The 16,088-nt window shown below is 44.7% G+C and overlaps 1 protein-coding gene across 5 annotated transcripts in view; it reads left to right on the top strand.

Annotated features, from left to right (window-relative positions):
• The window catches only part of clec3ba (C-type lectin domain family 3, member Ba), a 52,690-nt gene extending 42,240 nt beyond the window's left edge, over positions 1-10,450 (top strand). For 4 of the 5 annotated variants that reach the window (XM_072560379.1, XM_072560381.1, XM_072560380.1 and 1 more), the window contains 3 exons: positions 2,927-3,074; positions 6,498-6,596; positions 9,443-10,450. In XM_072560379.1, the coding sequence (XP_072416480.1) occupies positions 2,927-3,074; positions 6,498-6,596; positions 9,443-9,840 (645 nt within the window). In that variant the 3' untranslated portion in view covers positions 9,841-10,450. Of the gene's footprint in view, positions 1-2,926; positions 3,075-6,429; positions 6,597-9,442 lie in introns of those variants that run through there. The other variant, XM_072560384.1, reaches the window with a different exon arrangement.
• The last annotated feature ends 5,638 nt before the right edge of the window (positions 10,451-16,088 follow it).

Genomic DNA, 16,088 nt, shown 5'->3' with positions numbered 1-16,088 from the left:
GTGTGTCCTTTTTAGAAAGCTGTTACTGCAGCTTTTCCTGATATTGCAAAATAATTACATACAGTCATAGTGATAGAGACGTACAGCACAGAAACAGACCCTTCGGTCCAACTCATCCAAACTTAATCTAGTCCCATTTGCCAGCACTTGGCCCATATCCCTCTAAATTTTCCTATTCATAAATCCATCCAGATGCCTTTTAAATGATAATTTGTTTGATGTAGCATTTAAAGTCTTTTTTCCCCTTCCCAGCTGAAAATTTATCCTTAAATGTAAACATCTTCACTCTTCCACTGAGGGACTTTAACCACATTGATTGCCTAATATTGACCATTGTAGCCAAGGTTTACAATTCAGATTCTTCCCCTTCAAGCTTTGGTAAGACTCCGCTTGGGTTTTCACCAGTTTTCTCAATTTTGTTTTGCTGTCTTTAGCTGATTTGAATTTTACAGGCAGGCATAGTGTTGTGGCTTCTTTGTGCTGCTTTCACAGGCTCTATCTGCTTTTAAGTTGCAGGACATTCCAACAGACCGTCACAGTTCTCTGTTTGGAAAATTCTTCCTTCTTCTTGGATGGCTGTGATTTGAGTAAAGTTGATGATTTCTTCAGCTTGGCATGAACTGGATAAATCTGCACCACAGTTCACCATGTTCATTATCACAATGGTTGACCTTTCTTATCAGTGTTAGTCTAAGGTACTGATACCATGAGTCCACATGAAATCTCTGGCAGAAGATGGACTCGGTCTTAGTTAAACAAGATATGCTTATGACATATTACTGAGTAGCTAGTTACATTATCACTAAGATACACAACAGTCTCTTGTGAGACATCCGGCTCCACGGAAGAGTGTACTCACATTGCCAGGTGCTATTAACCAATCCTACACAGCCTTGATGATAAACTCAGAAGCAGACCAGACATCTGGTTAGCTCTGCCCAGGAGCAGTCCTTTCAGATCTAGATGTGCTATTTACGCCTGATATCGGTCAATTTATTCAGCTCCTAACTACCTAATACAACAAACAAGGCTACACACTCCCAATTTGAGAAACCTCCAATTCACTCCTTTCTAGCTGAAGTGCACTCACACCTTTCTAATGTGTAGAGCTAAGCTTCAATGCCTGACTATCTGGATTTCAAAGTCCAGTTGGCCCTATCCTATCCTGCATAAAATCCCACTCACCTCTCTTTTCAGAGTTATCTCCCCCTCAATGTATAGTCCTTCTCCATGAATCAGCTTTTTGATTTAAATTCTAAAACTTCATCTACAAACCACATCACAGCATATCACACCTGTAATACATTAACCAATCACAGAGCTCTCCTGAACCCTGCTACTTCAGCTTTGTTGTTCCAGTTCAGTTTTGCTGTATGTTCCCCTCCCTGGGAAGTCTTGCTGTGTTAAAGGTGCTCTACAAATCCATCATTGTTGATCTGCTGTCTGCTCAGTCCTTGACAGGTTTCTCCTTCCACACATGTACAGTACGTACCCTCTGATGGCCATTCGTGAGGCTCTGTTACTCCTCTCTACCTGCCCCATCGCACTCCGAGTTGATTCACTTCATCAACCTTCTCTATGTCCATACCTGTCCATCCTCTCACCCTAGGAGAAAGTGAGGACTGCAGATGCTGGAGATCAGAGCTGAAAAATGTGTTACTGGAAAAGCGCAGCAGGTCAGGCAGCAGCCAAGGAGCAGGAGAATCGACGTTTCGGGCATAAGCCCTTCTTCAGGAATTTAATTCCTGAAGAAGGGCTTATGCCCGAAACGTCGATTCTCCTGCTCCTTGAATGCTGCCTAATCTGCTGCGCTTTTCCAGCAACACATTTTTCAGCTCATCCTCTCACCCTGCCCCCTGGGGTCAGATGGCTGGTTTGCAATCCTTGAGATGCCAGCAACATGAGCTAAATTCCTGCATTAGCTGAGGTTGCCATTAAGGACTCACATTCTCAACCTCACCCCTCTCTGAAGTGTGCTGACCCTCAGGTGAAACCACTACCAGTCATCTCTCTCTAATGTGAGAACAGCCCTGTGGTCTGGTTACCTTCCCCTTGCTGACACCAAATTACACCATTTCTGCAAAATATCCTCTCTCTCAGAAACAAAGGCTGGCAAATGATGTGCAGGTTAGGTGGATTGAACATCCTAAATTGCTCATAGTGTGCTGGCTAGGTGGATTAGCCATGGGAGTTGCAGGGTTAGAGGGATATGGTAGGTGGAGTATGGCTGGGTGGGATGTTCTTTGGAGGGTCAGTGTAGACTCGATGAACTGAATGGCCTGCTCCTACACTATAGGGATTCTAAATACACCCAGTTCAAGCCTTCACTCTGTTCAGAATCAATCTTGGGGCCTTGATGCCACTAAGGATCTGTCTCACTGACAGCAGCAGTTCATCATTTAATTGCTACTTTTCCCCATTCTTACACTTTACTGTCCCCTCTCTTTAACCGAGGATCCCTTTGTGATGCATTCAAACTGCAATTTGATTTTTAAATGAACTAATTTTGCTCAATTAGTTTGCCTCTCTAACCTTTGTGGCTTTGATTGTCTGTGGAACTTCTCTATAAACTGATTTCATGTTCTGGTCTCTGTACCTCCTGCTCCCATCCCACTGTTGAATCAAGCCCAAACCTTGACGTTTCCCTTGTGGAAGATTAGTGTTTGATTCACCTCTTGGATTGGGATCTTTGGCAAGTTACAATGCTGCGATGGTTTGTTTTCAATTTAATGGCTCTTTGTGAGCAAATATAACTGACCCACTGTTGTGTTTCTTACCCAAGTGGGGATATATCTTGGGGAGGGTGGTGTAGGCAAGGGGATCTAATCGCCAGAACTATGAGGTAGAGATCTGGAATGATTTCTCTTTGGATGTGTTGACTGGACATAAGGTTTCAATTACTTTTTTTTTCTGCTGAATAAATCAGGGCAGGACTGTTGCCTTCCTTCCAATTGCCTCTGACACCATGGAGCTGAGAGCAATTCCCCTCGTACTCCTGGTTCTGTGTCTCCTGCAGATGACCCATGAGCAGGTAGCCAGAAACAAACCGAGGAAGAATGGGGCTGCAAAGAAAGGTAAGCTGGGTCCCTCTCCTTTAGAGGTCAGATGGGGTTTACTCCAGAGCCAGCCAGGGGTTAAAGGACCCAAGGTCTGTGCTTACCTCCACTGAGGAGGTAGCATGGACAGTAATGAGCTCTGTCTGCTGATTGTCAAGGTGCAGGAGTTGCAAAACTGTGATGCCCACCAGTGTCAAATATCTACTAGCAAGCATTTCAACACAGCCAGTGAGGGAGGTGAGCTTCAGGAAGGGACTGGATAGAGGGAGTGTTACAGGGCTGCAGCATGCATCAATATTCCTGAGAGGAGGAGGAGTGGAGACATAAGTGTGGAGTGAGTAGAACTGAAGATACATGTTAAAATACTGTCTGACAACATTTCACATCTTCACCTCTTTGTTTATGAAATCAGGAAGTTTATACCAGAATTTGTTGGCAGTGGTTAGGCTTCCCAATGCTTAAAGGTCTGTAATCTCACTAGACATTACAAGCAAATGTGTTTATTAGATTTGCAAACTGTGCAGATATGTGGTTTATGTAATAGTTGTGGTTATGCCACGAGGTACTATTTTTGATTTCTCATTAATCACTGTCACTTGTCCTCAATTAAGAAATAATCTAATCTTTCTGAAATACGGACAAAGTTAAAATTCACACAACACAAAGTTATCGTCCAACAGGTTTATTTGGAAGCACAAACTTTTGGAGTGTTGCTCCTTTGTCAGGCAGCTAGTGGAGTGGGGTCATAGGACACAGAATTTATAGCAAAAGACCATCGAGTCATACACTGATGCGATATATGGAACAAACCTAAATTGCTGTTAAATCTTTCACCTTTTAGAATGGGTTGCAGGTTTCGATTTATTCAATTCACTCAGAAAGCTGGCACTTCCAAATAATCCTGTTGGACTATAACGTGGTGTCGTGTGATTTTTAACTTTGTCCACCCCAGCCCAACACAGGCACCTCCACATCTGTGAAATGTCGCAGGAAAGTGGTTATGGCAGTGCCCATTGATCACAGAGTTTACTTCTGGCAGGATAATTGGGACACTGAAGATGTGGAATCTTGCACTTCCAAGAGCAAACAGGAACTTAGCATCACATCTGAAAAATCCCACCCCAGACAATGCAGCAGTCCCTCAATAACGCAACAGGAGCCACCACCGAGATTGTGTGCACAAGTCAGTGGAGTGGGACTTGAACCCAGAATCTTCTGATTCAGAGGAGGTTGCGAGTCCTTCACTAAGATGGAACATAATAATAGAGGGGTCATTATAATTGAGCAGAATGACTTCCCTGTTATTCTGGATGCAACTCTGTTAGTCACTAGGTAATACAGAGGTTTGTAGAGAAACTACATACAGTTGACTTCATGAGATACTCTGACTGCAAACACTGAGAGATATAATACACTACTGCAAAGAGGGATATACATCTGAAGTTTCTTGATGTGCACTCATCAGGACACAATACAAGAATGCCAAATTTCTGACGAGCACAACAGTTTACACCATAGGAGAAAAAGGTGCTGATTTGTTGGCACCTTGACTCTGAATAGCCAAGACATTGCCATGGAGAAAACATAGCGGAACTAAAGGCTTCCCAAACTCCCATGTTTTTCAAAGAAGAATACAAGGCTTGAACATATTCCTTTTGTTTGCAGAGAATGGGTCATTGCATCTGAATGTGTGCCATTTCAAGTAAGTTTAAATGACTCGCTTAATTAAACTTTTTGGAATTGCCCTGGAGCTTGCTGAACCTATATTTGTAGTTGCTTTCTTTGTTGCAACATTTCACCCATTAAGAGTCAACTTGACAACCAATCAGCACCCTTTTGTCATGTAGCATAAATTGTGATCATTTGCAATTTGAAATTCTTGTGTTTGATCCTGATGTGTGTAAGTTGAAGAGCTTCAGCAGCATGTCCCTTTTATCAGAAACCCTGTTACTCTTTAAAATAGTGCCTTGGGATCTTGAACAACCACCTAATAGAGATGGCATGTTCCTGGTTTAATGTCTCATCAAAAAGACGGCAGCTCTGACTGTGCAGCACTCCCTCAGTACCACACAGGAGTGTTAGGCTTAGCTATTGTGCTTAAGTTTCTAGATGTATGTGAGTAAAGGATGGAGGGTATCAGTACAATAAGGGCTGTCATTGGCTGTATTTCCTCTACAAACAATGGAGTTTATTAATGGATGATTGACTGGATATCCAAGCCAAGAATATCAGAAATAAGGGCAGTTGCTTGGAGTGTGGCGATCTATTTCCATTGGTGCCCTTGCCGTGTGACTGGCTACAGCATGCCTTCCCAAAGTAAGGTCAAAGGTCGTGATGCCTACTGAGTCAAATAGCTGCCAGCTTACAGCTGAGGGCACCTCTTTGTGCTGGGAATGCAAGATTCATTAAGGGACTGGGAATGGATGTAATGGGTGAGGGGAGTGGTTTGATGATGCATAGCAAGTATGCTGTGAAAGTGAAATTCTGGTACAATGCATCATTGAAGTCGGAACAGAGAGAGAACCAGGAAGGGAGGAGGTGGAACCTAATGCTAGCTAAGACATTCACAGAGAACGGAATTATAACAGATATTGAGCAGGAACCAGTGTCGAATCCTCTATCTGTGACTAAACCTATTTTAAATAACTGAATAAAACAATTATCCTGAGTTATATTGTTGAATCATAGTCATCTTCTTAGTCAACTTAAATTTAAAAAAAATAGTGACAAAATATACAGGTTGCCAAAGCTTTCAGACTTGTGTTCATCAGGTCAAATGCAAGATGGCCATGGTTTTCAATGCCAGTGTGATGTCAGGTGTGTAGCTAATGTTCCAACGATTGACTGACCAAACACAGGAAAATATTTGTTCCATTGTTCAAAGTGGGCAGAGTACAGCCAACTGACGGTGCCTACAAAACTTAGAGTTATTAGATGGGATTCCACAACTGGGCACCACTCGCTTAACAATCCCAAGTGTGCCAATGGCTGCATTGACAACCAATTAAAATAACCTGTTAGCTCATCAAGTATCTTATTTATGCATCAGAGAAACAATATACCTTCCTGTCTAGCCTTGTACCTTTGGGAATTACCCATGAGGCTTTTGGAGCTTATAGTTTCCCATTCGTTATTCCATTTGTTTATCCATGGCAACGTCTCAACCAATCAGAATGACCAATTGACACCCTTTACATCCTTAGCATAAATTATTGTCATCATTTGATTCTTGCATTCTTGCATTTGTCCTGATGACTGAAAAATGAAAAGATTTGGCAAAATGTTACTCTTGTCAGTGATATTCACCCTTCCACAACCAAACTGGTAAAAGTAGCCAATGTCTTTGATCCCCACTCCCCATTGGTATTTTTAGATTGATTTTCTACACGCCCAACCTTTTGCAGCATGACCACTCACTTCATGTCCTTCACCTTTGGACAGCGATGGTGACGCTAAGTATGATCGAAGACATCAAGGATCAGATTGCTCAGATCATTAACGAGGTGAACGTACTGAAGGAGAAACAGGCACTGCAGACAGGTAAAGGGGAGTGGGCCGGGATGGTGCTAGGAGTGAACTAAACAAGTGGGGAAGTCTCCTTACGTTTGTGAGACTGTACCTGGTGTACTCTGTACAGGTTGGTCTCCTTACTTAAAGATGGATAAGAGCTGAAAATGTGTTGCTGGAAAAGCGCAGCAGGTCAGGCAACATCCAAGGAACAGGAGAATCGACGTTTCGGGCATAAGCCCTTCTTCCAGCAACACATTTTCAGCTCTGATCTCCAGCATCTGCAGTCCTCACTTTCTCCTTAAAGATGGATAATACTTGCACTGGAAACAGTTCATCCTGGAATGGAAGGGGTTGTTTCCTGAGGAAAGGTTGGGTGGGTTGGGCTGATACTCACTTGGAGAGGTGATGTTACTGAACGATGAGATTCTGAGGGGGCTTGAAGGGGTAGCTGCTCAGATAATGCTTCCTTTTAGGGGGTTTGGGGCAGTTTCAAAATAAAGAGTCCACTATAGATGGCAGAAATAAGCAGGACTTTCTTGTCTCATTAATCTTTGAAATAGTCTCTGTCAGTGAGCAGTGGAGGCTGGGTCATTGAATATGTTCAAGGCGGAATTATATTAATATTGATTGAGACGGGAGTCAAGGCTGATAGGGGATAGGCAGAGACTTGAGGCTGAGACCATATCCAGATGAGCGAGGAACATATTGAAAGGTGAACATAGAACATAGAATATAGAAAAATACAGCACAGAACAGGCTCTTTGGCTCATGATGTTGTGCCAGGGATTAATCCTAATGTAAAATAAAATAACTATACACCCTCTAATGCCTGAACACCGCACCCCACCTTTCTTATAGATACAGATGAACCTCGATTATCTGGCATTCAATTAACTGAATTTCAGATTCTCCGAACAAGATCACAAGGTCCCGATGCTTGGCTAACTGTGTTATCTGGCATTGATTATCCAGCATTCAACAAACCGAACGAAATACTCCCTGCCCGTGTCCTTCGGATAATCGAGGTTCCTCTGTACATAGAAGATAGGAGCAGCGATAGGCCATTCAGCCCTTCGAGCCTGCTCGGCCATTCATTATGATCCTGGCTGACCATCCAACTCAACAATCTGTTCCTGCTTTTCCCCCATATATTTTGATCCTTTTAACCCCCCCAAGTGCTATATCCAGCTCCTTCTCGAAAACATTCAGTGTTTTGGCCTCCGCTGCTCTCTGTGGTGGTCAATTCCACAGCTTCCCCTGTCTCTGGGTGAAGACATTTCTCCTCATCTCAGACCTAAATGATTTATCCTGAATCCTTAGACTGTAACCCCTGGTTTTGGACTCCCCGGTCATCAGGAACATGGACTGAGTGAGGTCCCACCTTGGATCCTCACTTGGTCACAGGCAGTGACTTACCTCATGGCTTACCTCATTGTGGCCTTAACTCCACATTCCTGCCTGACCTTGATCATCTCTCTTGTCAATCAAAAATCTGTCGAATTTGTCCTTGAAAGTGTTCAATGACCCAGCCTCCACTGCTCAGGGTAAGAGATTTTCAAACACGCAGAGAGAAAAAAAACACAATTTACCTCAGATCTGTTTTAAATGGGAGAATCTCTATTTTGAAATGGTGCCCCTCGTTCCAGAAGGAGAGAGATCCTCTCAGCATCTACCCTGTCAAAGCCCTTCAAGATCTTATATGTTCGATACAATGTCTCTGAGTCACTGGTTGGGTATATTCAATGTGGTCCCCTTATGGTTATGGAGGTGTAACAACTTGGACTCAAATATCACGTATGACAAGTGATGAAACCGAATAATAATAATTTTAATAAGTTGTGAAGTGGCACAGAGAAGCAAAGAATAAAATGACTGGATTGTTATAAAAACTCAATCTGGTTGATAAAAGCAGGCGGTAGCCTAGTGGTACTATCACTAGACGGTTGATCAATAGACCACCAACGTTTTGGGGACATGGGTTTGAATCCTGCCATGGCAGATGGTGGAACTTGAAACTAATTTAAAAATTCTGGCATTAAGATTCTCATGTTGATTGTTGACCACATTGAAACCCACCTGGTTCACTGAGTTCCCTTTAGGGAAGGCAACTGCCTCACCTGGGCTAGATTACATGTGAGGAGAAAGTGCAGATGCTGCAGATCAGAGCCAAGAGTGTGGTGCTGGAAAAGCACAGCAGGTCAGGCAGCATCCGAGGAGCAGGAGAATCAGCGTTTCGGGCATAAGCCCTTCATCATCATTCCTGATGACGGACTTATGCCCGAAACATTGACTCTCCTGCTCCCTCACATGCTGCCTGACCTGCTGTGCTTTTCCAGCACCTGACTCTTGACCTAGATTACATGTGACTCCTGTCCCACAGCAATGCAGTTGACTGTTAACTGGCCTCTGGACAATTAGGGACGGGCCATAAATGCTAGTATCTCCAGTGATGCCCACATCCTGTGAATGACTAGGAAAAATGAAGGGAAGCTAACTTCCCAGGCTGATGATGGAATTTGAATTTGATAAAAATCTGGAATTAAGATTCTAATGACGACCATGTCAGACCATTGTTGATTGTTGGAAAGCCCCATCTGGTTCATTCATTTCCTATACGGTAGAAAAATGTTATCCTTACCTAGTCTAGCCCACATATGAATGCAATCTCAGATGATGGCGTTGACTTAATGATCATAAGCAACTAGACATGGCACAATATCTATATAATGGTTTACTGGTGTTGGGTGCATCTTAAGAAGAAGCTACACAAGTCTTCCTTCCAAAGTAAACCCAACGATGTCCACATTAGATAATGTTGGGGAAGCGAGTCATTGCATTATCACTAACCCATCCCACACCCCATGTTCTCTGTCCAGTGTGCCTGAGAGGGCTCAAGGTTTACCGTAAGTGCTTCCTCCTCATGGACGGACAAAAGAACTTCCATGAAGCGTCTGACGATTGCATCATGCATGGGGGCATCCTCGGCGTGCCACACAACTACCACGAGAACAATGAGCTGTACAACTATGCCAAGACGACCCTGGGGGACGATCACAACATCTGGGTTGGCATCACTGACATCGCAACTGAGGGAGACTGGGTGGATGTGTCTGGAAAGGCCACCAACTACACCAACTGGGAGACCATTCGCCGCCAACCTGATGGTGGCACAAAGGCCAATTGTGTGGCAATGTCAGGCCCGGCTAACGGCAGGTGGTTCGACGACTCCTGTGTGCTCCAGAAAAATTACTACTGTCAATTTAACATTCTTTAATAGCTGCAGAGTTTCACCTCACGTATAGCCTGACTGGTTTAGTCTCGCTACGGATGCTTTAGGGGTTTTTGTTTCAGTGATGATACCTTGCGAGCGGTACAGGTACAAAGTGATTCTCATTGACCCAGGTTGACTGTCCTCTTCATTCCTTAACATTCTGTCCATTCAGGACTATGTCTGTTTTGGAGATGGTAGACCAAGGTAACTACCATGATGCCAGGATGCCACCAATCCTGGACCCACATGAATACCACAGGCCATACGGATAAAACCCAGTGGAACGCCCCCTTCTCCCCGCCCTTGTCTTTCTCAGTGCAGTACAGTGAACATCAGGAGCTGAGCAGAGTAGGGGAGGCTGGAAGGGGCGGTTAGGTTGGTCAAACCACCCCACCCCCATCATCTCTCCCCATGCCAGGCTGCTTCGACACTGAAGCACAGGTACACCTGGTTGTACTCCCCTTGTTGTGGTTTATTTGCTAACTCAGCTGTGCAGGAATTCATAGCTTGCTTGGCTCTGTGGCTAGTCCAGGTTTCTTGTCGTGCCCATTGTAAACACAGTAATGCATGCTACTGTTGTGACCAGAAATAAAACCATTCATTCAAAGACAAAGGAAGTTGCTGTATTGTATTCCCATCCAACTGAGTGTGTGAGTGTGTGTGTAAGTGCATGTGAGTGTGCGCCTGTGTATGTTTGTGTGTGAATGCATGTGAGAGCATATGTGTGTAAGATTGCGTGTGAGTATGTCTTGATTTATGTATATGTGTGTGTTCATGTCTATGTGTGAGTGTGTAAGAGTGTGTTTATGTATGTGCATGGCTGTGTGTGTGGTGTTTTTTGGTGTGAGTTGTGTGTGTGTGAGTGTGTGTGTGAGCGTGTGTATGTGTGTGTGTGCCCTCCCACTTAAAAAGGTAGTTGTAATTCCTGCAGCTGGAGGTGCATCATTTAATTCTCCCTCATCACCACCCCCAGCCCCAGCACGGTCTTGGACACAAACTCTGCCCCTCGCCTCACAGACACACACTCTCTCTCTCTCTCTGAAATCTGAATTTACTTCAGGAACTACACACATTATGTCACATGTTTGCTCAAAACCTCGTGAGGGGTTTGCTCAGTTTCAGCTACTATTACAGTTTATTGAAGGTTGCATTATTATTATTACAGTGATGCCCAAAAAGTGATTCCAACCCCCACAATGAATGAATGTTGTTGCAGATCACTGCTATTGCTTCTATTTCTCAGACAGCAGCCATTGATAAGATCTTTTGCCTTTGCCATTTGTATCTCCTCCAACTATCTTTTATTTCATTCCATTACTCTCCCACTTCACCTTGCATCGTCAATAAATGCTGGCCTAGTCAACAACACCCAAATCCCTTGAATGAGAAGGGAATACACTTGTGGGATGTGGGCATTGCTGGCTGGGCCAGCACTTATTGCCCATCCCTAGTTGCCCCTTGAGAAGGTGGTGGTGAGCTACCTTCTTGAATCGCTACAATCCATGTGATATGGGTCGACCCACAATGCCCTGAGGGAGGGAATTTCACGATTTTGACCCAGTGACAGTGAAGGAACAGGTGTTACATATTTCCAAGTCAGGATGATGAGTGGTTTGGAGGGGGGCATGTTGAAAGAGGTTGGTGTTCCCATGTATCTGCTGCCCTTGTCCTTACAGATGGAAGTGGTCGTGAGTTTGGAAGGTGCTGTTCTGAGGAACTTTGGTGAATTTCTGCAGTGCATCTTGTCGCTGGTACACACTGCTGCGACTGAGCGCAGGTAAAGGGAGTGGATGTTTGTGGATGTGGTGCCAATCAGGTGGGCTGCTTTGCCCTGGATGGTGTCGAGCTTCTTGAACGTTGTTGGGACTGTACCCAGACACATAGGGACTAATCCATCCTGCTCATGCTCACTCTCCTCCACCCACCCCATCACAGACTTGATCTTCTGTAGTTACACTCCTTCCCTTGCATTTTATCCCAAACTCTGTTCTGATGAAAAATCACAAACGTAACGTGTTAACTCTCTCTTCTCCCAACAGATGTTGCCTGACTCTGTGTTTTAAGCATTTTCTGTTTATTTACTGTCAATAAATAATTTGCTGTCTCTAAATCCCCCTAATTATTATTAGCGCAATTGTATCGCAATAAAAACAAAGGATTTAGGAATAGGAATAAAGAAAGCAGGAAATGAAAAAAAAGCAAAACAAAAGAGCCCATTCAGCCCCTCCAACCAGTTCAGTAAAGTCATGGCTGATCTGAGCTTCTGCCTCTCGCCATAACCCTCAGCTCTCCAACAGTTCAGCAATCCCTCCATCCCAGATGAAAATACACTGAATGGCCCAGTCTCCACTGCTGAGTGCGAGAAGATAACTGTGAAAATGATTGCCCCTCCAAGAGAAGAAATTCTTTCCCATCTCCATTTCAATTATAGAGTCATCGAGTTATAGAGACATACATCACGGAAACAGACCCTTCAGTTCAACTTATCCATGAAGACCCGATATCCTAACCAAATCTAGTCCCATTTGCCAGCACTTGACCCATATCTCTCTAAACCCTTCCTATTCATGTACCCATCCAGATGCCTTTTAAATATTGTAATTGTACCAGACTCTACCAATTCCTCTGGCAGCTCATTCAATACATATGCACCACTGTCTGTGTGGAAAAGTTTCCCTTTTATATCTTTCCCTCCCTCACCCTAAACCTTTGACCTCTAGTTCTGGACTCCCTCACCCCAGGGAAAAAGACCTTGTCTACTTACCCTAGAATGGACGGCTTTGAGGTATGTAGGGAAGAGGTGTTGGAAATTCTGGAAAGGGTGAAAGTAGATAAGTCCCCTGGGCCTGATGGCACTTATCCCAGGATTCTCTGGGAAGCAAGGGAGGAGATTGCAGAGGCATTGGCCTTGATTTTTATGTCCTCGTTGTCTACAGGAATAGTGCCAGAAGACTGGAGGATAGCAAATGTGGTTCCCTTGTTCAAGAAGGGGAGTAGGGATAACCCTAGTGAGTCTCATTTCTGTTGTGGGCAAAGTCTTAGAGAGAATTGTAAGGGATAGGATTTATGAACATCTGGATAGGAATAATGTGATCAGGGATAGTCAGCATGGTTTTGTGAGGGGCAGGTCATACCTTACAAACCTTATTGAATTGTTTGAGAAGGTGACTAAGGAGGTGGGCGAGGGGAAAGTGGTAGATGTGGTGTATATGGATTTTAGTAAGGCGTTTGGTAAGGTTCCCCATGGTAGGCTACTGCAAAAAATACGGAGGTATGGCATTGAGGGTGTGTTGGAGGTTTGGATTAGGAATTGGCTGGCTGAAAGAAGACAGAGGGTAGTAGTTGATGGTAAAGGTTCATCTTGGAGTGCAGTTACTAGCGGTGTTCCGCAAGGATCTGTTTTGGGACCATTGCTGTTTGTCATTTTTATAAATGACCTGGAGGAGGGGCTAGAAGGTTGGGTGAGCAAGTTTGCGGATGATATGAAAGTTGGTGGAGTTGTTGACAGTGAGGAAGGATGTGGCAGGTTACAGCGGGATATAGATAAGCTGCAGAGCTGGGCAGAAAGGTGGCAAATGGAGTTCAATGTAGGTAAGTGTGAGATGATTCACTTTGGAAAGAGTAACAAAAAGATGGGGTACTGGGCTAATGGTCGGATACTTGGTAGTGTGGATGAGCAGAGAGATCTTGGTGTCCATGTACACAGATTTTTGAAAGTTGCCACCCAGGTAAATAGTGCTGTGAAGAAGGCATATGGCGTACTGGCTTTTATTGGTAGAGGAATTGAGTTCCGGAGTCCTGAAGTCATGTTACAGTTGTATAAGACTCTGGTGCGGCCGCATCTGGAGGATTGTGTGCAGTTTTGGTCGCCATACTATAGGAAGGATGTGGAGGTACTGGAACGGGTGCAGAGGAGGTTTAGCAGGATGTTGCCTGGTATGGTAGGAAGATCGTATGAGGAAAGGCTGAGGCACTTGGGGCTGTTTTCATTGGAGAAAAGAAGGTTTAGGGGTGACTTGATAGAGGTGTACAAGATGATTAGGGGTTTAGATAGGGTTGACCATGAGAACCTTTTTCCACGTATGGAGTCAGCTATTACGAGGGGGCATAGCTTTAAATTAAGGGGTGTTAGGTATAGGACAGATGTTAGGGGGAGGTTCTTCACTCAGCGAGTCGTGAGTTCATGGAATGCCCTGCCAGTAGCAGTGGTGGACTCTCCTTCTTTATGGGCATTTAAACGGGCATTGGATAGGCATATGGAGGTTAGTGGGCTAGTGTAGGTTAGGTGGGCTTGGATCGGCGCAACATTGAGGGCCAAAGGGCCTGTACTGCGCTGTATTCTTCTATGTTCTTTGTTCTATGTTCTATGCCCCTCATGATTTTATAACCGTCTATAAGGTCACCCCTCAGCCTCTGACACTCCAGGGAAAACAGCCCCAGCTTATTCAGTCTCGGCCTTTAGCTCAAATAGTCCAAATGGCTCAGTGTGAAACTATAACCCCTGTTCCAGATTCTTGCATTTGCTTCAAGACTGATCGAGAATCAAGTAAACCCTTCCTGGAACTCTGTGTCCTTCAAAGCTCACCCCACTCCCACCCCTCCATGCCAACAATGGTGGCCTTGTGTCTAACAATCAGGGCCTTGAACTCCAAGGAAGGTGAAGAGGTTTTACAGCATGGGAAGAGGCCTGTTAGCCCATTGCGTTTATGTCAAACGTCAAACATCAATCTATTCTAAGAGAAAGCAAAGAGTGCCAATGCTGGAGAGTCAAGAGGGTGGTGCTGAATTGGAGGTATGGATCTGGGACGAGGCAGGGGCTGGGGTGATTTGGATGTTGATGCCATGTGGTTGTAGGATCCCAAGACCCTCTTGACCTATCCTACCTGTCCATCTTCCTTCCCACTTATCTGCTTCCTATCACAACCTATCACAATCACCTCCCACCTGTATCCACCTATCGCCATCCCACTTAACATCACCCTGAGCCCCACCCCCCCCCCAAATATCTCTCAACCCCTTTCCCCTCCACATTCCTGATGACGGGCTTACGCCTGAAACATCGACTCTCCTGCTCCTCAGATGCTGCCTGATCTGCTGTGCTTTTCCAGCACTACACTTTTCAACTCCAGTCTATTAGATTAGATTGCCTACAGTGTGGAAACAGGCCCTTTGGCCCAACCAGTCCATACCGACCCTCCGAAGAGCAACCCACCCAGACACACTTCCCTCTGCCTAATGCATCTATCCCTACGGGCAATTTACCATGGCCAATTCACCTGATCTGCACATCTTTGGACTGTGGGAGGAAACAGGAGCACCTGGAGGAAACCCACGCAGACACGGGGAGAATGTGCAAACTCCACACAGACAGTCGCCCGAGGCTGGAATCGAACCTGGGACCCTGGTGCTGTGAGGCAGCAGTGCTAACCACTGAGCCATCATGCCGCCCCTAATCCCATTCTAACCCCATTTTCCAGCACTTGGCCCTTAGCATTACATAATAATGTGTACTCATCTAATTAGTTCTTAAATAGCTTGAGGGTTCTTGCCTCTACCATTATTTCTGGCAGTGAATTCCAGATGCCCATAGCCCTCTGGGTAAAAAAACAAATCCCTCAAATCACCTCAGATCCTGCCCCTTTCTGTAAAACTGTGCCTCACAATTGTTGACTCCACGAATAAGGGAAAGATTTCTCCATATTTATCCTGTCTATGCCCCTCAGAACTTTGTGCACCTCAACTGCAAACTGCCCTTCTCTGCAAACCCCCCCCACTCCCAACCTTCAGTCTTTTGTGCTCTGGAGATAACAACCCCAATCTAGCCAGCTTCTCTTCACGGAAACATCCTGGTGAATCTCCTTTGCACCCTCTCCAGTACAATCACATCCTTCCCATAGTGTGGTGACCAGAACTGCACACAGTCATCCAGCTGTGGCCACACTAATGTCTTATACAGTTCCATTATAGTCTCCTTGCTCTCGTTTTCAATGCCCCAACTAATAAAGGAAAATATCCCACATGCCTTCCTGATCCCACTTTATCCTGCATTTTTCAAGGATCTATGGACATGCATAACAAGGAACTTCCGATCCTCTGGGCTTTTTATTGTCCTGCCACTCAATGTGTACTCCCTTACCTTGTTAGCCCTCACTATCAAAGGAGGCTAGAGAAGGTAAACCACATCGAATTTGTTGAGCAGCAAAGATTGTCCAAAAGACAAAACACCAAACAACTGAAAGGACGAAATTATT

The sequence above is a fragment of the Chiloscyllium punctatum genome, chromosome 41, assembly GCF_047496795.1.
Source record: "Chiloscyllium punctatum isolate Juve2018m chromosome 41, sChiPun1.3, whole genome shotgun sequence".
Classification (NCBI taxonomy): domain Eukaryota; kingdom Metazoa; phylum Chordata; class Chondrichthyes; order Orectolobiformes; family Hemiscylliidae; genus Chiloscyllium; species Chiloscyllium punctatum.
This window is presented reverse-complemented; position numbering and strand designations above follow the sequence as displayed.